General features: G+C 31.6%; 1 protein-coding gene across 3 annotated transcripts in view; it reads left to right on the forward strand.

Annotated features, from left to right (window-relative positions):
* The window catches only part of LOC124530530 (glutamate receptor-interacting protein 1), a 345,789-nt gene that overhangs the window by 267,750 nt on the left and 50,639 nt on the right, over positions 1-27,400 (forward strand). Inside the window, exon 1 of one of the 3 annotated variants that reach the window (XM_047104721.1) lies at positions 19,508-19,704. The exons of the other annotated variants lie outside the window; for them this stretch is intronic. Coding sequence (XP_046960677.1) covers positions 19,587-19,704 — 118 coding nt within the window. The 5' untranslated portion in view covers positions 19,508-19,586. Of the gene's footprint in view, positions 1-19,507; positions 19,705-27,400 lie in introns of those variants that run through there. 3 annotated transcript variants of the gene reach the window in all.

Consider the following 27,400-nt stretch of genomic DNA (forward strand, 5'->3'; position numbering starts at 1 on the left):
AAATATATGTATGTCCAATAAACAAAATAAAGCATTCGAAATGAAACAAACGAAAAATACAACCTTAAAATCGACTTATGTATTGAAAAATGGTAATGGATATAAAGTGTGAATCGAATTTTTAACGTATTGAATCTGCGATATATGTTCGCAATGGATCTGTTGAACAAACATCTGAGGACGTGATTTCGATACACAAATAACAAATTTTAAAATTGTATTCTTGCGACAAATATGTTCCCTCTACTTTGGGATGCGATATTGCCCAGTGGAAAGAACACGTGGAGCAGATCGTTGGTCCAAATCTATTACTGACCAATGTGTATAATTAGTATTTTTGAATGAAAGAATACAAATGAAGCTGGATGAAATAGGTCCTAAAATACCTCTGAATCTGAGAGGAGGCATTTTTAAACACAATTAGGTAGACGGCAAAACCTGGACGAACTGATGGCATTTGTCAACACGGGTCATAGCGATTGGCGCTATAAGAAATATTAACCATTCCTTACATCGCCAATGCATCGCCAACTTTGGGAGCTGAGCTATGTAGTTACACTCTTCAAATCAAAAGACAACAATCGCTGTTTGGCGGTAGTCCATCTGATGACTGGTACTCTCAAATGGACTTGAAAAAAGCATGATTCTTATCCTAGGAGTGGGAGACTTACAGGCTGTTACTTTACGTTGTGACAAAATGAAAAGTAACATCGAACTTGTAAGAGTCTTATTTCATAATGTTGTTTTAAATCAATAAGTAAGTGTCAAACCATAGTAACGTGTTATCATTTAAATAAAACTAGTTATAGCGGATTTTAATCGCGTATATTAATTATTTTGGACATACAAGACTACCCCAGTCTACCCGTGACCACGAACGCTGTAAAGTGCTCGAAACGTCGGGATGTCCAAAATAATTAATATACGCGATTAAAATCCGTTATAACTAGTTTTATTTAAATGTGTAATAATCGCGAAAATTTAAGACAACGTGTTATCATTTCATATCTTTTAAGCACTAAGCCCTACAACAAACGATGCAGGCTTGGATTTAGACGTTTGCGTTACATTAACAACATAATATCAATCTCTAACCTCTATATTCTCCTGGAAGTTAAGATTTTCTATTTCTTGACACATGTATCGGTTATCGTTTTGATTTTCTCTTTCCTTAATTTCAAAGTCTTATTATATATATCTCTTGTTCCTTCTTTTTATTTGTGCAGATTTCCACATCCAGATTTAAATACATTATATTTATATTAACATTTTTACCTGCCTTTTACTTTATAGGTCATTACATTCAAACGTATGTAGATAGCCCATTAAGGAAATATTATAGAAAATATAATATGTATTTTTGTAAGATTTCTTATGTTATTCAAAATAGGTAGGAAGACTGACAATTGAGCTACCTAGTAGTAAATGGTCTCGCTCAATGACTTTGACACTGTGACAAATATAAACTATTTCTGGCCACGTCAATTCTACAAACTTTTGAAGATATTACGGCCTCTACTGATATTGGACACTCAATCTTTAAGCCAAAATACAACAATTTTAAAACTCGTAACGAGTTATGATTGGTTTTCAAGTAAATATAATATAGTTACTTTATGTATAGAAGTTTAAAAAAAAAAAAGATTTATATTAACCCTCTAGTATTAAAAGTCTGATTCTTTAAACTAAAATGAGCTCATTAAACGCTCTGAACATAATTAGTTAGTTGGAGTGTAGTTAGAGGAGGTAACTTCAAAAGAACGAGAGATCTTGACTCATACTTCCTATCTGGGTCAACGGCTGCGTTTGAATCAGAATCGGCCTAAAGTTTATACTTTAATAGACAGCAAATGGAACAAAAATTTCAAAGACCTAAAATTCTACCATGAAACAATGTTGTTTGTGATTATGCTAATATTATTAGGAGCAAACTTTTACGTTAATTTATCTGTGTTTATTATCAATGATAACCTTATTTGTTTTATTTTGCTAACTTTATGCTGAGATCAATCATCTCACGCACACTAAGCTATTAGCTAAATCTGGTAAGTACGAGAATCATTATATTGCAGACTGATAATTTAAAGATTGAAAGATAATGAAATTTGAAAGCACGCGCTTTCGCAGATAACATATCTACAATATTCGAATGAATGCGCATTTGCGAAATAATATTAAATTACGAGATAAAGGTTATAAGTTTGATATTAAGTTATTTATTTGTAACACAGTGATCAGTGAATTGGCTAATCTTAAACGACTTCTACTAATTCAGAACCAATGGCTTCACGCAATTTCCGAAATACGTGTGTGCCAGGCTTTGAACCCAGTCTGGGTTAAACCTGGCTGGCTCAAAGCCTGTAGCCACATTAAGCATAGTCAATTAAAATACGAAACCGTTCTATGCAAAATATGTATTAGAGAAAAATATTAATAAGATTTGTTCCTTAAAATAAGTTATACGTTATTAATATGCCTCGGCGTATCTTACAATTATTAATTCATGAAATTACACATAAACTCGTATCGAAAATCGGCACCGAAAATTCGCATTCAACGATCGGATATTCGATATTTGTTATCTACACACTATTGTGTGGAAAGTGACTTAACTAATGCAATTATGACGAAGCTGGTATCAGTTTAGTTATACGGTAGACGTTGTCTCGAGCATTTGCGGTTGAATCATATTATAATAGATCTCAATACCTATCTACATTTTTATATGATAAAGATAGATAAATTATATGAATAACTTTTTATTTTAGTTTGAATATATCATTTTGTCAATAGTTAGTTGATTGAATGATAAAGATCTCGGCCCATATTTTTACGGAGAAGATTTCGTAATTATTCCACAAACATTCTCTAATTCCGATTGGTAAATTCGCAAGTTAAGACTTAAGTATTCTTCCACTGGATTATATAAGTTTATATAAGTTTGTCTTGTAAATTTAACAGCACTAATTTCAGATACTCTGTGTAAGATTTGGTGGAATATATTATTATAATATATCCCGTTTATTAAGGAAGGTTAAGCTGTTATATAACTTCGCTTCATAGGGGAGCAGAAACCATAAACGTTAATTCTACCGGCAAACTCTAAGTAAAGACTTACTTATCATAATATAGAGTATTAATGATACATGTTTAGTACTTAAATACGGGTTAAACCGCATGTCAATTTTAGTATCACATTACTTAAGGAAAGCTATAGATACATAATATTTTCTGATTTATTGATCTTTGAAAATAAGTCACTATATCATCTTTAATAATTTAACCTTTTTATTGTTAATTCATTTTCATTATTTCAATACACAAATAATAAACACATAAATCGAGAATATTCTGTTTGATAAAGTCGTTACTTTTTTTCGTTTGAAAAAAAAACATTACTTTTTTTAGCCCATTCATTGAGAACGTCTGAAATATCGAATTACTAACAGTTTAGCAGCTTGTGATGTTATATAATTTGGTTATCTTATCGTTTATTCGAGCTCCAAATTTACCTATTTATTTATAGAATACAATCCTTTCAAAAATTTCAGGTAGAATTTACTGTTTTGTAAAATTTAAAATATTAAGATGAAATGTTCTCTATATTTCGAATTCGAATTCGAATCGAATTATCATCTCACAATATTTTGGTGATTATTGGTTCATTTTTTAGGGATTATACAAGAATAATTACATTTAATATTTCATACATATTAAAAATTTATAAATAAATATAGGTTACTTAAAAGGGATTTTAGAAAATATATTGAAAAGGATTTTTAATTTTATATAAAAACACAACAAATAATTTGTACATTATGTATTAAAATAACTAATGTGTATTAAAATATATATAGCACGAATAAAGTATTTCCAAAAATGTTGACCTAAATATATACGGTGAATTTATGTCGTGAATATTTTCCAAATAAACTGAAATAGTGATATTTTTGCGGAATAACGTTCCTGAATATTTTCAATGACACTATTGGAAACGCTTTAAAAATATATAATGTATATTACTCAAAGGCATTTCTGATATCAATTTCAATTTTATATATTAAATGAACAACTGCTTGTATGAAATTTATACTGTTGGTAGAGCTTTGGTACCACCCACGTCTTATGTTATATTTTAGCGCCACATACCATTATTTATAGTGTTATGTTTCTTACAAACCGTAACTAAAATATACATACCGAAATACAACAATAGTAATGTTCTACCACAAAACAGCGTAATGCTTTTAGGCGGTAGAATATCTGATGAACTGGTAATACCTAGCCAGAACAAAACCCTATCCACCCCGTAGCAAGAAGCCATGCAAACAAATAATTATTTGCAATATGTATACATTGCAAATTAAAAAAGGCTTTTATTTAATAATGTTTCCCAAAACGAAAAATCTTTTGATTCAGATCTAGATAAAAAAATACCTTAATGACATTCAGTTCTATAAAAATTTCAAGGAAAATTCTAGAAGACTTAAGCAACGTCAAAACACCGAAACCTTAGCACTGCCCTTAATCAATGGATTAAGTAACAGACAGCTGTCCTTAGTGGAGTTGTATAAAACACCTCGGCTTTCACTAGGCTTTGCAGAACACTCGTTAATTTTCATCCACAGTACGGAGACGACATAATAGACCATTCGGTGACAAAATCTTTTTAAAAAGATTCCTTAGTTCTTTTTTTATCACAGCTAGGACATTTATTTAATAAAAATGCTCACAGAAATTAATGCAGTAAAATCATTCTGTAATAACTAATACGAATATTGCATAACACGATCGTGTAGAATCAGAAATTAAATATTATATATTGTAATGTTTTTTTTTAAAGGCACGTCGGTATGCGATCGCAACATTTTTATTTACATAAGAATTAATTATAATAACATTAAATGCTTAAATTTATACAAATATGAACTAAAACCAATTAGCGTCCCACACCCTTGTGCGGGACCCTTGGCCGTCCTCGTTCCCAGGGAACCAATGTTAATCCATCAGGTCACTTACCATCATCACGACTAATTCCACGAGGCTCAGTAAGAGCTGGAACGTCGATGGTGGCATGAGCCTTTTTTATTGTGTCATTAAGAGAACCGTGGTAGGCGAACTAGCAAAGGGCATAATAAGTGGACATCACTTATATAGCCTAAAAGATGCTTAGTCACACTTGCTTTGAAGATACTATATAGAAGATAGAATGTTCTATATATTTGTTGTACGTGTCTTCAAGGTTTGGAAGGTTACAAAGGAAGGGTTGGAATTATAGCGTAATAAAAATAATTGTATACATACGATTAGTTTAATCACATGCATACTTTGTATGATTGCGTGTAAAAATGTATGCTATATATGATATAAAAATAAATTACACTGGGTCTGCCAGTAACTGGCACAGTTAATGATTGTAATAATGAAATATGGAGAATATTGTTACATAACATTGACAATTTATATTTCAATAAGCAAAATTTAACGTAAAAATGTTGTCATTTAAAGTTTGAAGTTGTTATAGCTGTCGATGTAATTTAATTTCCGTTTTAAGTAACTTATTTGCAAGCGTCAATCACTTGATAGAGAAGGTTAATTTATATTTTGGAGAATTCTTCTCGAAGATCAATCGCCTTGACCAAGATACGAGAGTATATATCAACGTCCAAGTTATGAAGTTTCCGAATTTAAAGACTTTTGGTTTGTTCAGGTATGGATGACGTAGTATTGACTTGTTTGTTCCAGACTTACTTTGTGGTATACGTCGAAGTTATTGTTTTAAACAACGTTTGATCTGAAAAATATGATTACGAAAATTAAGATTAAGATTTTTAGCTAAGGGCTAAATTGGGTTTAAAGCCTTATCTCTAATATACCTACTTAATTACCTCGATTTATACAATTTAATGTTACATCACTAATAAGAGTTTTATTTGATGGAGGAGTTTTGTGCAAGCCCATCTCTTTAGGTACCTACTCATATATTCTAGTTTATTTATGTTCCGGTTTGAAGGGTGAGTGAGCCAGTGTAACTACAGGCACAAGGGATATAATATCTTAGTTCTCCAGGTTGATAGCGCTTTGGCGATGTAAGGAATGGTTAATATTTCTTGCAGCAATAATAACTGTTGGCACTTGGTTGGTGGTGAGCACTTACCATGACGTGACTGGTAACCTTCAATTTTTTCCGAATGATGAAAATCAGGCATAAATTAAATATAAAATATATTATTTTGTAAAAATAAATGGATAATTTTGAATATGAATAACTGTTATTCCATTACAGGTCGTAATTTACACTTTTCCTTTTTGTATAATTTTTATAATATGTCATAATTTATTTAGCGTAACACGTACTTCACCAACTAATTATACTTGCCCAATATAAGTTCCCAAGTTAGATTATAACGTGTAATAATTATTACTAGTAGTCGCCTAATGATCATAATTCGATCGTAATTCATTATTAATAGTCATCTAAGATTCATTGAGTCGAATGGTAGGTAAAATAAGGTCCGACTGGACGATACGTCTTTATATATACTTTATATATTAAGTTTTTTACGTATGTTGTGTTTTTTTTAAGTGAATGAGACAACATCACATACATTACTCTGATCCCAATGTAAGTAGCTAAAGCACCTGTGTTATGAAAGATCAAAAGTAACGACGGTACCACAATTACCCAGACAACATAGAAAACTAATGGTAATCTACAGCGACACGGCCTGGAATCGAACACGGGACCTCGGAGTGGCGTACTCATGAAACCGATGTACACCACACTCGACCACGTATAAGTAGTATGAAGTTAAACTGGGAATGTTGTATGTTTGTATAACAAACTGTATGGAAACACATTTTAGTTTTCTTCACTTTTTCTTTTAAACTTTAACTACGCCTAAACTCAAACTCCATAGTGCGCGTAATATGCTTAAAAAGGGTTAGTTATTTGGTGGTACGACTTTATGCAAGTTCTTGTGGGTAGGGCAATTATTCTTGGTATATTTAACCGCTAAGGATTGATGCTTAGTACTACTGAGTTCCAGATTTAAGGGTGAGTGAGCCAGTATAACAACAGGCACAAGATGGTTAAAGGCTGTGTTGACCACTTAACATTATTTGGCCCATTTGCCCATCATAAAGAAAATGAAAATGCCATAAAAAAGAAAATATGTAATTTTCTTTTCACATACATATTATTATAATAATATTGTTTTTCAAAAATCAAAATTAACTTTATTCAAGTAGGCTTTTACAAGCACTTTTGAATCGCCACTTTACAATTAAGTAAAGCTACCACCGGTTCGGTAAGTAGATTCTACCAAGAAGAACCGGCAAAAAACTCAGTAGTTACTCTTTTTCAACATATTACGTTTATTATACATTACAAAGTATTCCTTTAGATCTGTTATTATTTTCGATAGTAAAAATATTATATTGAAAATGAGAGAAATATCTTTAATCGATGAATGACAGCATTATACAATAATTTACATCGTTCGTATTTAATTAAAATATTCGAAATGGGAACGCAAACATTTTCTCAGATTAAAAATCGAATCCCTGAAATTCGTTTTCCGTTTAACAAAAGGCATATTCAGAGATTAAACATTGATCGTGATAATTAATTAAAGCATTATTGTTATCAATCACTTTAACGTCGTATATTGTTATATATACATATATATGTGTTTGGGTGTGTTTGTTTGTGTGTGTGATGTTCGTGCCAACTGTTTAGGGGACATTAGTTCACCTATTAGTAAAAATATGGAAAGTTTTAGCAAATATAATATATACTGTAATTACACATATTAAATATATATGTATATTTTTATTGAAGAATCAATCATGATACAACGATTAGAAAGGTATTATCAGTTATGTACCGATACCGGAAGTCGTGCGAGAAAAGCAAATATGGCTGGCGGATGTGGGTCGTAAGTCACGCCACAGAATCCCGGTCGACATCCGGAGCCGTTTGATTCATAACGTGACGACTCCGTAACGACTCGTATGCCTTTTAAATTTATTAGATGCTGTTATAAATTATCATTAAGCGCTTGAAGCTAAAGTAAATCTTATTTAATTTTAGAATTATATTGTTATTAATATTTGCGGAATATTGCCTAGCACAACCACTCTTTTGAACCAGTTATAGCCAGAGTTTTCTGAAACGATACGTCTTGAGAATCATCAAAAAATGCCAAACATTTCTTTCAGTCTGGCAACACACCTACAAAACATTTCCTATTATTTAGACAAGTGGCCTGCTAGTTTACAACCTATGCCATAAAAAAAAAAACATATATATTTTACAAGATTTATTCTCATAACTTACCAAGCCAAAGATCAGTGCAATGTTAAAAATGAAACAGCAAGTAAACAAATATTTCTATTTACATATATGCCGGCTACTAAAATATGTAACATGTTTTAATAGCTTTCGAAACTTAGTGAACGAGAATATGCTCTTTAATTCCATTCATATTTATGAACATTATTGAAAAGTAATAACACAAAGCAAATATAAATTCCAATATGACCAAGTAATTGAGGGCGGTTTACATTCCTGTACAAATATTACAATATTAAAGTATTACACTGGAGAGATTATATTTAAACACAATATTCCCAGAGACTACTAGATCGATTTTAATAATTATTCTTACTTTACTTGGTGATAGGGCTTTGTTCAAGCCCGCCTGAGTAAGTACCAACCATTCATTAGATATTCTACCGCTAAACAACAGTACGCAACATATTGTGTTCCGGTTTGAAGGGTGAGTGAGCCAGTGTCACTACAGGCACAAGGGAATAGCATCTTAGTTCCCAAGGTTGGTGGCGCGTTGACGATGTAAGGAGTAGTTGATATTTCTTACAGCGTCATTGTCTATGAGTGATGTCAACTTACCATCAGGTGGCCCTTATACTCGTCCGCCAACCTATTCCATAAAAAAATGTTTGTTTAGGAAGGCTTCATTTATATTAAGGGAGGATTTATTTTAGTTGTACATTAGCGTACATTTAAAATGAATCGTTTCTCTTCTCTTTACAACTTTTTGTTAGCGCTTAATCTTTCTCAAAATTGATTAGTGTGAAAATTGCAGTTTCACCTTACATTAAATCCGCTTTGGATTTCATTCTTGTTTCGAAATTCCTAGGAGTTTTCGATATGACAAAAGAAACGTTATATGCTTTGATAATGTAATCATTTTGTATATATTAATGTTTATTTTCTCTTGGGTTGATAAAATTTTCGTCGGCGACTTCTGCGAACCGATACGACTGGGAACCTTCGAGAAAAAACCGTTGTCATTTTTAAATCCCAGTGGTACAGATATCCCTGGAGAATATAGTACTATCCATCAGATGATCCCCCAAATCGTTTACCTCCCACAGCATAACAAACAAAGACTTAATTGCGTTTTTTTTTTGCGTTTTCAATTACTACTTATTTGTTCTATGTTATACATATGTATATACTTAGTTGTATTCAACAAGTAAAATTGTACTAACAAAATATTTACTCGCATGTGTACTGTGTCAAATGCCTGAAGATTATATTTCAAATAATATTTAAATATTAATTAAGAAATTAAGAAATGTATTTATTAATATAAACAATATTGAACAACATCACATACATTACTCTGGTACAAATGTAAGTAGCTAAAGCACTTGTGGTATAGAAAATCAGAAGTAACGACGGTACCACAAATACCGAGACCCAACACAACATAGAAAACTAATGAACTTTTTCGCCATCGACTCGGCCGGGAATCGAACCCGGAACCTCATATGTATACACTATTCGACCATTATCGATCGTTTTCGATTATACTACTAGTAATACTTCAAATGTCTGAAGATTATATTTCAACATTAATTATATTTGACAACTATAATAATTAGACGAAAAAACTAATGAAAAGCCTTATTTTCTTTACATATAAACATTAATAAGTGTTTTTATAATTATATTGGTTTCATTATCATTCGATTCGCTGTTTTTTTGAGACAGAAATATTTGAATGAGATTTGTAAATGTGGTTGCAATAATTCACAAAAAAAAATCCAATAATATTCGGTACATTTAACTATCGTTCAAATATATTACGACTCCTTTCCCCTTAAAGCGTTTACATAAACCTGATTTATATGTGTAATGCGCTAAAACAGGCCAAGTTCTTTTAGTTCAATGCGGAGCACATTTACATAATATATTTCACATGTAATATGTTATATTCAACAAAGAGCCTCATACATTACATCATAATATAAAGTATAAAGATCGCAGTATACTTTTTTGTAGGCGTTAAGAAATGTTCTAGCGGAACGTTTTATGTGCTAGATGGTATAGTATAAGGGACGTAAGTTTTATAAAATTTCGTCCATATCCGAGAATGTGCTAAATTTGCGATTCTATTTATATGTTTGTAAGAAGCATTTCATTTTCTATTTTTAGTAAATATTATGATTTCAGAAATCTTTGACGAAGATATGTATATATATTTGATAAATGATTAAATAACTTTTTTTTATTTATTTTACAACACCCACAGGCTCGTAGATGCCCGTGATTTTTTTTTACATTCTATTTTAAACATTTTGGCGTTTTATATTTTATAGATTATAAAGATCAGCAGATCTTCGCTGGATTTCATTCGTCTTCTTGGGAGTGGCCCACACTCACATTTTTTTTACTTTAAAATAATATACACATAATCCATAATAAATAATATATAATAAAATATGTAGCAGTATATGCGTAATTCTTATCAAATTAAATAAGTTATGCATAACATGAAAACTGTCACATTTTCACGTATTTGAAAATTTTAAATTTTGCTCTTAATGTCTATTTAACTTTAGTATATTAATGTAACTCGTACGGCGTGGCGGCAGACGAACCTACGTTAGCAGAAGTAATAGGAATTAAAAAAACACTTTAACTATCTTCGAATTATTTTTATCGAGATTTACATTAAAAGTCAACATGACTAGTAACATAATGAAAACGCTCAGTTAATTCTTGAATAAAATACAACACCTCGTACTGCCTCCACTGAGTGATATGAGCTGGCTTATTCTTGCCCATGAGATTTGGAATTGCCATTTAACAGAGAAATACTCCTGGAATTATAGTTTTACTATTGACTATATACTTATTTCAGTCAATGTAATGAAATATTCTATATTAATTAGGGTTCATATATTATTTGAAAAAAAAAACCATAGTCAAATTTGTCTAAATGGATTAACGTAAGTATAAAGTCCTAAAGTTCCCACTGTAAACTTAGAAGCACTAAGTTAATGAGAGACCCAAAGCATAAATGAAGTTAGAAGAGATAGAAGCTTTTCAAACGTAGGAGTTATAAAAGTTTATAATTAATTACTCACTGATAGAACTCTTTGAGCAGCCAAACTGCGTTACTCGTATTGTTTGCTCTGTTGCTCTCGTTTTATACCAGCATTAGAAAGCTTTCGAGGATTCCAACGAGTAGTTTAACAGACTATATTTGTTCATCAACAGAGAATTTGTCTAATTGGAAATTTTATTTGTGATATCACATACATTACTCTGATCTCAATGTAAGTAGCTAAAGCACTTGTGTTATGGAAAATCAGAAGTAACGACGGTACCACAAACACCCAGACCCAAGACAACATAGAAAACAAATGATAATCTATATTGACTCGGCTGGGAATCGAACTTAGGACCTCAGAGTGGCGTACCCATGAAAACCGGTGTACACACCACTCGACAACGGAGGTCGTCAAATAATGACACTTCTAATGAGTCGGTTGAATGCAATGATTGAATTGAAAGAGGATTGATGATGCATCTTCTCCCTTTAGATTAAAATTTTGTATGATTTACTTGGGTTGTTTTCCACATTATATAGTGATGTCATCTACAAATTTATTGGTTCTATGTTTTAAGCATATAGCTACTATGAGTTTATAATAAAATCATTCCGATAAGCATTTGTTTTGTATACTATCTAACTAATATATTAAATGGCAAAGAGGACTTTTTATTAATATATTATATATTTAAGAGAATTTAAAGCTATCGACGACAATATTCCTCAATTTTGTGTCCATGGCACTGTTACACAAAAGCAGAAACAAGAAAAGCCTAGCTGGGCATAATAGATATATTTTCTTTCTCTCTTTATTCTATTCTAATTTTTCGGACGACCGCAAAAATAGGTGTGATCTATTAGGAAAAATAACCATTCATCCTAATGATCATCCAAAAAATGGGAACTAAGATGTTATATTCTTTGTGCCTGTAGTTACACTGGGTTACTTAGTTCAAACCAGAACACAACTATACTGGCTTTGGCGGTAGGATACCATCAAGTAAGTTATTAAGTAGTTATTAAATATAGGTATTCTGAATATAAAACGTATTGTTAGCATGGCCATATAAATAAAATTGAAAAATAGGAAATACCAAAACAACAAAATGTTTTTTTTTTTTTTCAATATTGTTTGTGATTTGTATCATGTTAAAGCAACACTGACATATGTATAAATATTTTTTTAGTATAAAGGAAATTCAAAAATATATTATTTTATTATTGGCAATATAAATTTTATTGACAAAAACGGCTGAATGAAAGTCATTCTGTTTACAAAAAAAGCAAAAACGTGGACGAGACGGAAGTATATACGAATTTTGGCAAAGACAAGCATTCCGAGCGTGTATGATAAAATAACAAAATATCATCTTTGCAGATTGTCAATTTTATTACAAGGGAATAGAATTTAATTTCGCTTAAGCGGGCCGCAAAGAAGATTATGCGTGTAATTCTATATAACTCGGAAGCTTTTATGGTGATAACTAATATGAAAGAATCAAGTTTTTTTCGTTTATGGACGATTGGATTGAGTATTCTTGTTTGTTACGGCCATTTCATTTTCAAAATGTAACATTTCTCTCGAACGATATTCTAATATTCAATTGAATAAGTTTACTGTTACGACTTTTTCGTTCTAAGCCTTTAAAACTCTGTATTATTTGTTTCTTTGTACATTTACTTATTAGGTATATTGTAAGTTTAAGTTTCTCGTTGCTAGTGAGGGTAGTAAAATCATGACGTCACGGGTTCAGATTATAAAACAAACTTAGATGGTGCTTCCGAACATTTTAATGACAAATTATTAATAATTAAAGAGACTTTCAACATATCAACAAAAGGGCGCGTCGTTTCGCAGTAAAGGTTACATGTATTCGTATTTATCGCTTTGTTTCATAATCTGACGTCACAGGTTGGAATCGCAGATCAAGAGAATAAGCGTTATTAAATTTAGCCGTTGATAAATTATCCATGTACAAGCGTATATACAGATACCTCGCGGGTTTCACACCTGTTCTTCCTCCGACTTTGTTACATAGCCTATGTAAGTGAACAGGAGGTTTATGTGCACACGTGGAATACCACGTGTGCACATAAACTGTTACCTGTTACCTCTTTATACGCTCTTACCGTCAAACTATTTTCAAATTTAGAACAGTTTTTTTTTTGTTAATTAGAGGTATTGAATATTACATTGACATTTTTAAAATAAGAACACAGTATCGTAACATCTTATAATCTTATAACATTAATATTATACGCTGTCATTTAAAAAAATACATTTACATATGCATATGTATATGGTCTATTTTTTATATAAGATTTATAATTTTAATTCTTTTAAAAAAATGTAGTTGCATATGACTTAGACTTGATAATATAAAAATAAAGATAATCAACAATATAATAAGCAGTCGTTTCAGTGACAAAACAATATCATTATGACATGACATCAAAATAAAACTTATCCCATTAGGAAATGTGTAAATATTCCTCCTTTACAATGCTCTATACAGGGTACATTTTCTTTAACCATTCCGTTTTATTTTGACCATTTATTTCAGGCACATTTCACCTCAGTACTTACACTTACTGGAGCATTCTTGACGCTTTACAATGCTAGCAATAAAAGCGTTCATTACTCGTAACATGAAGCCGAGTCGACGGTCGTACCGACATTATACCGGGCAGGTAACGCTGATTAGGAAACATACGGCATTCAAACACATGCGGCGTTTCGATGTTAAAAATATTATTAAATTTCGTACAGCGTTTTATATTTTTCTTCGTTATGTACTGTATTAAAGTGACGTAAGTGATTTAACGGTTCAATTTTAGACCTCGCTAACATTATGGTATTCAGAACGGCTAATAAGCTTAATTCGCAGGTTTGATCCGGATCCCTTTGGCTTTTGTTCTAGTTTAACAAAGGCTTGGCTTAGTTTGTAGAAATAGGAATATTAGTTAGGCTTTTACAATGATAGTTTAATCTCTAAAATCATGATACCTATTTGATTTAAATTTATTATTAATTCTAAATCCCTGATTTGAAAATGGAATGTTTCAATACAAAGTTAAAAAGTCATAAGTAGATATGGTATCTCTAGGATATATAAGAAAAATATTTAGCAGATTTATGTGACTAGTTGTGTGACATCTGCCCTTTTTAGTATTGCGTCACTGTATAAGTTAGTTCAAAAGCTTAAATCTTGTAGCCTTAACGGTCGCAAAGATATTTTTTTTAGTCATCTCTTATAAACTCGTGTTGGATTGTCTGAACTCTTTTAAAGCGCAGTACTTTAAATTTGAAATTAATGTACTAAATAATATTATAAGGCGTTATAATATGTCTTTGTTTTATCTCATAATCTAGAGGGTGACGACCCTCATCGTCAACGTCACCGTTATCAGTCAAACGGAAAAAAAACCTTTAAAAGGGGTTTGACATCTCGTCTTAATAAACGGAATTATTATAATAGTTAACAATATTCATTATTAATATCATACTATGTTCTGAATTTATTTTACGATGTATAAATAATTCAGAAAACGCATTTTTTATACATCGATAAATATAAGTTCAAAATATTAAGTAAATTGAAATTGTTAACAGTACAATTTTCCAACTGGAAATTAAAATGAAAGTTGAAAAATTATAAGCGGACGATGCATGCATGAAATTTTCAGAACATAATCAAAAACGTTTGGAGATGTTGATTATTTTCAATTCTGTTTTCACTCGTCTCTTAACTTTTAAACTTTTATAAAATATTATAATAGAATATTTACTTCACTCACTGCATTCATGTATAGATGAGTAACACGTCATCAATACTTTATATTTCTTTATTTCAGGATGAGTGAGCCAGTTTAATTACAAGTACAGGTGTAACGGCCTCAGATGGATTGGTTAGTAGCGTATCATCAAATGTCCCCTTTTCTAGTCCGTGTTCCTTAATGGAAAAATTATGTGAACCCTTAGGGTTGTAACTTATGACATGATAGATAATCTGTTATGTAGTTTGAAATACAATATTTCTTTATATTTCTTTATATGCTAATGTATATATATAGATATATTATAAAATAACAATAATAATAACAACAGCATGTAAATTCCCACAGTTGGGCTAAAGGCCTCCTCTCCCTTTGAGGTTTGGAACATATTCCACCACGCTGTTCCAATGCGAGTTGGTGGAATGCACATGTGGCAGAATTTCGATGAAATTTGTCACATGCAGGTTTCCTCACGATGTTTTCCTTCACCGCTGAGCACGAGATGAATTATAAAGACAAATTAAGCACATGAATCAGTGGTGCTTGCCTGGGTTTGAACCCGCAATCATCGGTTAAGATGCACGCGTTCTAACCACTGGGCCATCTCGACTATGTAGTTTGAAATACAATATAATGCAATATATATATACAATGCAATTTGTAATTAAAGATATTAATATAATTAAATAATATAGCGGTCGTTAACGTCTCGAAATTCAGTACATATGTTATCCGAAAACCTTCGTTACAGTCAGTGCCTTGCTACTTAGAGCAGAAAGGACGTGTGGTAGGTTTTAATTACAGCCTTCACAGCCGTCCATTACAGCTTTGAATATGGACGCTTTGTGGAGTGAAAGGATCCGCCGTGCTAACTTATTAGTTAACTAATCATATTTAGATTTATTTATAATATTTTATGATAATGACACTTTAGGGAGTATTCTATTATTCTCATATATTGCGAAATTTTACATGGAAAGTCCAAAAACTATAATCATCATCCTCCTGCCATTATGTCAATTTTATTTGAGGTCCGTTCAGCATATCATTTTTTTCCGTACTTCTCTTTCTGATTTCATCTCACAAGTTACATTCTTTCCAGCCTATTCTTTTACACAGTCCATCCACTATTTCTTTTGTCGAGAGTCCAGGAACAATACTTTCTACAAATGCGAAATTATAAACGTTGGAATGCAACTGACAATTTATTGAAAATTTGATTTCAATAGGGATGTTCGTCGTATTATATATAACTTGAGGTATCCAGGCCCTTGAGTTAGACACTAAAACATTAGTGACCTTGTTGTAGGTAAATCCTAAACTGTAAAATATTTTGCGATTGTTCATAAGTGAAATGTCAATGAATTAAAAAACCATTCTCTAAACATTAAAGGGTTATCTTTCATAATTTTCCTAGTAGATAAAGTGTTATATTATGCCTCGAAATCCTCTCAAATCTTCCTTTTTGTAATTTATGTTATATTGCAAATTTTACCAACCAAGCTTCATCAATCAATTTGTGTTGCTCTTGTTTGGTCTCGTAATGTCGCTTTATATCTAAAATGACGTTAACTATTTAAAATTTAATTAAATTCTCCTTTGAGTGCTTTGTAAATATTTTTAGATATGTATGTATGAAAACGATCTATCTTATTGCTTCTCGGTTCTGAAAGCTAGTCCAAACTAAAACATTAAATCTATGTATCTTATTGCTTCTCGTTTCTGAAAGCTAATCCAGCCTAAACATTATATAATTATCCTCTTTCATTCACACGGTTATTAAATATTTGAAAAGTTTTTTTAACAAAGTGCGTAGGCTGACATGCAGATGCATACATAATAGTTATCGGACCATTGTCACCAGGATGGGTGGGAATTAATGTCATCAGCGTCTATGTATGTATATGTGCAGTGGTGACCACTAACTATCAAGCCCATATGTTGGCGAATTTCCTAACGCCATGGAATATATATTTTAAAAAACAAGTTAATTTATATAGATTTTATTGAGCGTACTATTAATTAATCTTCCAAATCCATTACTGTATTATTTACATATTGCTTCCATTGAAATAAACAGGACTGAAGGTGATACTGAATGATGTTAAATTAGAATGTAATCGTTTAGTTTTCTGAGAACAATTTTAAGAAGACGTATCTCTCAATGTTTAAAATTTTTTCATAAAATTTTGATAAAATCATTCTATAAACAAGGGCCGTAAAGATAAACTAAAATAGGTAACTAACAAGTAACTAAGTTAGTAAGAACAACTTCCCGACTCCGCAAAGTCAATACAACCTTCTTGTGTGAAGTATTTTTTAAAGTAAAATATCACAGATATTTTTAACTTTCCCTATAAACTGAAATCTTATGTTCAATATTATTAGAATATTCGAGTATTCAAGCGTGAAAATTGTATTCATTGATTTCCATTAAACATACATTTAATTTTCTGTAGTTTTTATATAATTCGATTTTTGAAATTATAAACTATTTTTTTTCTGAAGATTTTTGATAATCTGCATTGAGTGTCATTTAAATTTCTTCTGGAACGTATCGATTAAATTTACAAATAATTCCAAAACCTTCTCCAATAAAGTGTGTTATTTTCATAATAATAGACGGAGGTATAAATTCCATATCCTATTTTTATATCACATTATCCTAAAATATTATACAACTCCAAAGGAATAAAATACACAGAACAGTTTTCTTTGAACTTTCCTGATATTTTTTATCCAATTTATATAATAATAATTTCATTTATTTTTTTAACCGCAATCACATCTGTTTTAGTCAGCCAGTGACCACGACAGGTACAACTCACTTAAAACGTCGGACAAATTATAAAACAGGTATGATCGTGGTTAAAACGGAAATATCATAAATAAAAAAAATTTGCTAATATTACAGTCGACCTTGACCGAGATGGCCCAGTGGTTAGAACATGTGCATCTTAACCGATGATTGCGGGTTCAAACCCAATCAAGCACCACTGAATATACGAATATTGCTTGAGTTGTGTTTATAATTCATCTCGTGCTCGGCGGTGAAGAAAAACATCGTGAGGAAACCTACAAGTGTCTAAATTCATAAAAAAGATGCCATATGTGTATTCCACAATCCGCATTAGAACAGCGTGCTAGAATTTGATCCAAACATTCTATTCAAAGGTAGATGAGATTATAGCCCAGCAGTGGTAAATTTATTTTTTTGTTTATTTATTTGTTGTTGTTGAGTGATTTGTTTGTTTGTTGGTCTGTTACGGCTCAAGCACTGAACCAATCTTGAGCTCCAAGGAAGAACATTGATTAACCTCTAAATGGCGAGGAAAACCGCGCGATCACTAGTAACACATAAAACGGTAACAGTATTATCGTAAACAAACACATGTTTTAAAAACACAATACTCTCGCGTTAGATGAAATAATATCCCAAACGTCAGCACCGTCGATCATGTTTTATTACCCCTAATATTTATATTGACTCGACAAAATAAACATTTTTTCTCGTAACGCCAGTGTATTAATTTATTGCCGTCTGCCCAGGACTGTTCATATTGAAATATTTTACGTGTCCCTAATTTTCAGATAAAGCTAATTTTGTTAAGAAATTTGTAACACATCATTGAACATTGGACCTTACTTAAACATCATAATGATAATGACCAGACATATAATTATATATAAATATATAACAGGTATAATAAAGAGATAAAACATGAGATCACTCATTAGTAAGAACCTTTTGATTATAGAATATAGCGGAATCAAAACTGGGCAAGTTATATTGAACTAGTTATCGCCCGCGCCTTTGCTCGCATTTAAGGGGGTCGATTTTTACGTGTCAGGCAATAGCCTAAGTCCTTTCTTGGAGTTTAACTTTGGTCGTGAAAGAACAACAGACAGACAGAGAGACAGAGTAACCTTCACATTTGTAATATTCGTATGGATTTATTTACTTAATTTGTATGTTTATTTGTCGAGGGTAAACCTGCATGTCAGATCAATTCAACTTCTTACGGTGGAATAAAGTTGAATATTTGTCCTCTAAAGAAGAGGATATCATAGCGCTGAGCGGTTCTGTATAGTAAAAATAACGATTAAATAAAACAATATGAAGAAAGATAAGTGATTGCTGTCCTTGCAATTCTAATGTTTTATTTTTATTTATCTTTATCAACGTTTCAACGACGTATAAATGAGTAACTGTAACACAAAAAACGGTGCAACATTAGACACTTTATTGCCACTAATACTTGTTTATTAATAAAAAATATAACGGACGTAGCGAGCGACGACGTTCTATATATAACAGACTCCGTCTTACAAAACAACGTATGGAATCGTGAAAGAGCGGTCAACGCGCGCGCACGCGCTGTCTAAACACGAAGATGGATCTGTGTGTGTTCTGTGTTCTTTGTGTTGTGCTGTGAAATGTTCTCCGGTTTCAAACTGGCGAAGCAGAAGGGGATAGAGGAGGTCTACTGCTATAGAAGTGTGAAAATCAAGCCGCCACGAACGCCGACTTTGTCTCGTGCGAAACATCAAAGACGTGAGTTGGCAGTACTACTAAATAAACACAGTTGAATGAGGTGGTCCGTACGAAGTTTGAATAAAATGGTTCATTAATGGGATGTGTCGAATGGTATACTTAGTCTCGGCTTATATAAAGTTCTTCTTGCTGGGAAAATTGTCTTGTCATTATTTCGAAAGTTTAGTGTTTAGTTAAATTTGAATTTTCGAAGATAAGTACGTCAGTTTTTTATACATTCGTTTGTAAATTGTTATCAATATTTTATTAATTTTAAATTAAAAATTTAATGGTATTGAAAATACATTTAATATAAACAGATGTTTCTATTTGAAACAAATACAATCAAATTAACAAGTATAATTATCGTCGTAATCAATGTGTTCGCATTCATGAAAGGGAAATAAACAAGAAAATATACAAATACGTAATTCCATAAGGGCTTAAAATCTTCTACTCCAATGAACGCTCATTTCTATCTTGTGATATAAATAGGTAGTATTTGTAAACAAGACGTTTTATTAGGGCACCACGTGCCTGTGACCGTTTCTAATGTTTAATCTTTAAACCTCTAAACGGGGCTTAAATTGCCGGATGTTGATCGACAATCTGGCCCTTACACGAAAATAAGGTAAGCGTATACACAGTGGACATAACATCTTTACTCCCAAGGTTGGTGGCGCATTGATGATGGTTGAATGGTTAATTTGCTTACAGTTCCAATTCCTTTAGATAGTGGTAACTAAATAACATCAAGTGGACCATTTTCGTATCGGAATTGAAGAGTTTTCTGTTTTAACTTAAGTTAAAAATAGGCAAGATTGTCATTAACCAAATTCAAAACACACACAAATTTTCATTCATCGTGATAGCTTTACGTTTAATAAAACCCTGTAAGATGACGATTCAAAAGTGCTTTTATGTGCCTACTTGAAGAATATTTTCATTTAGATAAAGATTTTATTTTTGCAGCATCATCAATGAAATAACTGCGTTTACTGTATCACGTATTTACGTTTGCATTCAAGATATTACACTACGAATTTCATTTTAAATGTTTTTACACCTTGAAATAATACAATCGTCAAGATCATAAAATAAATGTGTGTGTGTGTCTGATTTAAATGATTTTATGTTTATTGATATAATAATCAATAAATGTTATAATTTTCATTTGAGATAAAAAAACGCTGAGTTTCTTTCGACAGTTACTGCTGTTCAGATATTTGTTCCCGAGTAAGTTTGAAGTTTTGATAATCAATCCTAAACTAAATCTAACCAAATACGTCTAAGCTAACTGCGGAAATAAATTTCTTATGATTTGGAACAATTGTTTTAATTGGGACACAGTGTGCTTAAAAAAGTAAACGAAATAAATTAACGATTGAACGAATTACAGGTAATTCAGTAATCATGTTTATATTATTATAAAGATTATTTTAAGTAGGTAAAGATCATCTCTTATTCTTCATAATATTTATCGAAACGTATCTCTTCAATGTCATGGTGACCTGATTCCGCTTTTGTTTGTACTTCTTATTCTTGAAACATTATTTGACTATGTAGAATTATATCTATAATTTATTGCGTTAAATTTACTTCGGTACTGTACTGTAACGCTTTCAAGAACAATCTTCAGCTAAGGTTGACGCTTCGTTTTATTTAAATAGCGACAATATTTTCATATATATTTTAAACTGCCGGAGATCGCTCTGGCAGTTTTTATATCTGTTCAGATGACGACTGCCTTTTTTAAATTAAATATACACACGATGCCTAATACTAATAGCAACGGCTGTTGACCTAATAACCCCTCTCAGTTGCTGGCTTTCACATCTAAATTAAGAATCATTTGAAAGAAACCAGCCAATGGATCCATTACATCTGTCACTTTACTCCATCCCATTGAGGGTTCCCTAAATTTAGACGATTACGTAACTGACCCTAATTATTGTTCAGGAAAGAACTTCGAATCTGTTTTTTTTTATTGGTTATAATGTGGTCTTGGCCAGAAATCATTTTTACTACGATGACGCATTTGGCAAGGGTCGGGGAAACCGCTTATCATTCTTATGTTGAATGATTTTATTTTATCTCTTCAGTTTAATATCGAATAAATACTGAAGCGTGCTCCTTTTCATATAAGAATATATTCGATTCTGTAGGAATATTTTAAAAGATAAATCGTAAAAAACAAAACAGTAATAATGATAACAGTTATACATTGTTTTGAATTTCAAATGAAAAAAATAGCTTTAAAATAGATTTCAATGATAACTTAGGTATATACATTTACATAATCGAAGACACTATATCATCACATACAAAGACCACGCGAAAGAGAACGTTGGAAAATGATTTAAACGAAAGTTGTACCCTTTTTCATGTAACATTAAAGTGATAATTGTTTAAAAAAAGGAACGACGGATTTATTAGACACAAATATAGACAAACATCTAGTGTCATATTATTTTATTGTTATTGGTTAAAGCACGTATATCACAATCAAAGATTACTGGTTAAATAAAGGTAAACAGATATAAATTTTCATGTGCTTATTTTGAGTTAAAATTTTATGTTCGGTGTTGATGAGGGAGTGTTAAAAAAGTTTAGATAAGCCATATCAGATATCCATCGTAATTGTCATAGATTACAAATTCATTAAACGTCAAATTGTAATAAATAAACCTACTATATCATTTGACTGTACCGAGTAAATAAATCGAAAAACATTTCACAAAGGCAAAGACTACGTTTAAAGCAACAAACCGTAAGAGCATGCGGGCCTACCCTTAGTCCTACCCTGACCCGTCACAAACGATTCAGAGGACGTGCCTCGAAAGCCTACTGAAATAGGCTCGAATAAATTTCCCTGCCGATTTCATAGGCTGGCTGTTTTTTTCGCGTCAACACCTTTACGAAAATGAAACGTATACAAGTGAGATAAACGTATTAGAAGATTCACTTATGTGCTTTATAAGTGTTTACATTTTTTAGAATATCAGTGTAATTATTGAACCAAATAGTATCTCTTTTTAAACTGAAAATACCTTAATTATTTTAATTTAGTTATTAATTAACGTATATCCAATTGCTGGGTTAAGAATTCCTCTCCAATTGAGGAAAAGTTTTGAAGCTTTTTCAACCACGCTCTTGCAATGCGTTCTGGTGGATTTGCGACTTGCCTGGGTTGGAACCCGCCATCATTGGTTAAAATGAACGTGTTTCCTGTGCACTGGGCAATCTCGGCACCTTAATTTCTATTTACCAAAGAATCCACGAAATAAATCATTGTTTAAAAGTAAATATTTTTATACATGATTTTTTTTTTGTGGCACGACTTCATGAGAAAACAGATTAAATAAAATCAATGACAAAGTTAAAATGGCCGCTGCTCAAAATAATTTATACTGCTCATAATAATTTATCTTTACCTTTAAATACTTTCGACATTTATATGACATTAACCTATATTCATGCTTTAACTAGAACCAGGCATTTTAGGCAGGCGTTCAGCGTTATCGCGACCATGAGCTATCTACAAAGCCTAATAGTCTAGCTTCGCGTATAAAATAACTAAATACTAAAACAAATTACATAATCCTGCTAAATTAAAAACACTATCATTATTAAGAAGATAAATGATGACATAAGTATATTATGTAAATAAAATATTAATCTTGTTAGCGAAGGTTTTTATTTTCACCCACTTCAGGTAGAAATACGACTTGGGATGCATACTGAATCCAATTATTACCATCCAACGGCTCAGTACCGTATTCAGAAGGCGAGTAACTGTAAGTAATTGGGCTTATGATAATGAAGTCTGCAGCCACCGATTGCCTGAACAGTTATTTTTTATGACCACTACGAAAAATGAGCTACAATAATCCAGATAAGGATTGCATAATGTACTTAACGGAATTAAGTATTAAGATAAGTATTTATTTTCTCATTTCAACGTATTGTTTAAATTAACTTACTATTAAGGCTACGTGTTTTTCAGAAGATTCGTTAGTGTTTAACACATAATATCGTAATGATTATTACGTGTATAGATGATTGATGTGTTTTGTAATATTTTTTTCGATTCCTAATTAATATCACAAGTGTCTAAGAGGCTTGATTTATGCTGTGACGTCATAAACACTCAATCTTAAAAATCAAAATTATCTTGTTTATTATGATTAAAGTCAACCCTCTTTCGGCGAAAGCAACCACAAACAGAATTCCATTTGATAATATTTTTCTATATTAACTTAGATTGTAATTAGTTTTAAATATGAAAATATAAACTATAATAAATAAAAAATAGGAAAGACGTTGAGCGCTATGACAGGTTGAAAGTACAGTCACGGACAAAACTCATCAAGGCGCATTATAAATTCTCCTAGACTCAATCCCACCTGCTGTAATGGAGCATCATAAATAAAATACATTGAAAACACAATTTGGACTAGCGACGAAGCACGTAGCGTTGCGAAGCACAAATTTTTTCATGGCTTTTTCTCTCCTTGATTCACGCGGACACCCCGCGAGGACTGAAAATGGATTATTCATTTGATTATTGGAGCAAGTCGTAAAGGAATTCAATTTTGGGTTCTGCGAAATGAAATTTCTGAAACCTCCTTTTCTCTCTAACAAATAAATTTACAGCGGAGAAGTAGGTTAGTGTTCGGATGTGTTAAAACGGACCAGTGGCCGATAGGGCTACGGAGTGTTTTATTTCCTTTGTTTCTTGAAATTCATTTTACTTCAAGAGCTCGATTTTCTCCGGTTTCTATGTTAAATATTTACATTCATTTTGTATATCACAAATAAATTTAGGGTATTATATACTAGCACAAGAAGTACAATTTGTTTTTGTAACCCTTCCATTATTACTTTAATAAAAATTTCTGCAAAAATTTTAAACATCTTTTTTAAAAAAAAAAAAATCTGTGTCAAAAGTTATTCGATCAGGTTTCAGGGATCAGTTTCCGCTTAAATTAGAGATACAAAGATATCATCAAAAACATATTGTAAATGTATAGTGTTCCTTTGTCATGTATATGTTTTTCACGTTAGGCTCAACATTCAGGAATATTAAAGACTGAAAAATATGACCGTGTCATTGAAGTATAGCATACAAAAAACACGTCGTAAAACTTGAATAAAATAAAAACCGCTGACAGACCGAATTTGGATTTTTTGGCTTTTATTTGTGTCAAATGGGCACAGATTATTTCGCCAATGTCACGTAAGAAGTCCGAGTCACAATGTCACATGAATGAATGACAACCTTATGGCATGACGTTTGCAGAAGTGTTGTTATTTAATTTATTAAATAATTACATAATCTACGGATTTCTAAAAAATAACATACTTACATCAGACATTGTAAGAGTATCAGAATTAAATAATTTTATAAGAATTATAAATAATGTTTTACTCGATTCGCAATTCAAAATTCGATTCGATTCGATCGTCAATTTTCCACAATGACGAGTATCGATCAATGCTCATGTTGCCAGATTAAAAAAGTAATATTATTATGACAATAACTATCCAAAATGGCAGATACTAATTTGTTATATAGAGATAGTAATCATTGATATAATATTAAATATCAAGTTTTACTTTATAATTAAGTATAACAATAAGGTATCTATGAAGGACAATTCTATTTCATACACTGGCAACACTCGCATTTTAAAATGACATAAATGGAGAATAAATCGAATGAATATTATAATATTTTACTTGTAATCTCGACCCGTTCAATCTCCATTTCTCCATCGCACGTGACATTGGCGAAATAATCTGTGCCCTCTTGGCACAAATGAAAGCCAAAATATATATATTTTATTTTAAAAGATATCTTCCTATTTTTTACTAATATTTTATTTAATTATTTATAAACGTTTGTCCTGTACGGGCTATAACATAACATAACGTATTGTTGAAAAATGAATATTCACACTCCAAATTGTAATCTTACTACTTCTCATTGGGGAAGTTTTATGAGGCAATAACTTCTACCTACAAAGCAAATATGGTCATAAAATGGTTTACTCAAAGTGACTAAGTTCGACTTGAAAATGTTCTTTAAAATGATAAAACCAGTCTATTTCACAGAAGATAATATGATGCAGTTTTTTAAAATGAAATATCTCTCTCCTTATGCTTAGCGAGTCTTTGTGAAGTTGATAACTTGGTCTCATTCACTGTTTCATTATTTCCCTTTCCAACTTCTGTTCTTATATGGAAAAAATGTATCCTGACATTTCTTATTTCATAAATTATTACTTTGACTTGCATTACAATTTAGGTAAGAATTTAACATTTTAGTATCATATTAAAACTAGCTGTGCCCGCGACCTTGTACGCGTTTGAATTTAACAAAAAAATTATTGTAGCCTAAGTTACTCCGTATTATATCAGTTATCTGCCAGTGAAAGTCCCGTCAAAATCGGTCCAGCTATTCTAGAAATTAGCCGGAACAAAGAAACTGTCTGTTTGTTTGTTCCGGCTAAGAAACACAGACAAAAATTGGAAAAAAATATTATTTTGGCAAATGTATATGCATTGAGTAAAAAGAGCTATTGTAATATTACAAAGAGACACTCCAATTTTATTATATGTATAGATAGGCGGGCAAATGGTCTACCTAATAAGTGCTGACCACCGCCTATTCGCACTGTAAATAATGTTAGTCATTAACTTATCCAGCGCGCTACAGCCTTCGGAATAGCCTCACTCGATCTTCAAACCGGAAGTCAACAATGTTAAGGATGGTTGATTGTCGGAATATGTACAGACCTGTATTTTTAGTCGAGATGGCCCAGTGGTTAGAACGCGTGCATCTTAACCGATGATTGCGGGTTCAAACCCCGGCAAGCACCGCTGATTCATGTGCTTAATATGTCTTTATAATTCATCCGTGCTCAGCAATGAAGGAAAACATAATGAGGAAACCTGCATGTAACGAATTTCATAGAAATTCTGCCACATGTGTATTCCACCAACCCGCATTGGACCAGCAGTGGGAATTTACAAGCTGTTGTTGTTGTATTTTTTTAAAAGGAGATTTTTTCGTTTCTAACCACGTTCTTCATCCATAGTCAAATGATTATTGACATTCACGTCCGCGATTGTCAGTTGTCATATCCGAATCGCATAGAAGCAATGAAGTTAACGCTTCAATGAACTTGTGAATCGACATGGATTGCACTAAACAACATTAAATATGACGCAATATTAAACCAGATCTGTAATCACAATATATATTTCATATTATATTGTTTTATTATGTATTAGTTACCTCGATTATTATTAGTAGTCCAAATAGTTTCATATCAGTCAATAAAGAAGTATAGAATCAACCGATTCGGAATAACCTCGACTATACAAAAACTTTTTAACATACATAACAATACACAATCAAAAACACATTGAGAAGCGACCGTCATTATTTCAATTTCTTTAAAAATGTAATTATTCAGTACTGAAAACTGACCGCAAATCATATCATAAAATGTAAAATACTATATGGGGTATTGACTGTTATAACTATTACACTTAAATAATAAAATAGCGTATCACCGTTGCTATGTTCTCGACATTTCACTAAAGAGATACAAAGTGAGTTTTCACAGAATAACACCGCTGAACGCTATCACGAGTTTTTAAAATATAAATTGAATTGTATTTTGTATTTTGACGTCGAACAATTTCC

The sequence above is a fragment of the Vanessa cardui genome, chromosome 6, assembly GCF_905220365.1.
Source record: "Vanessa cardui chromosome 6, ilVanCard2.1, whole genome shotgun sequence".
Classification (NCBI taxonomy): domain Eukaryota; kingdom Metazoa; phylum Arthropoda; class Insecta; order Lepidoptera; family Nymphalidae; genus Vanessa; species Vanessa cardui.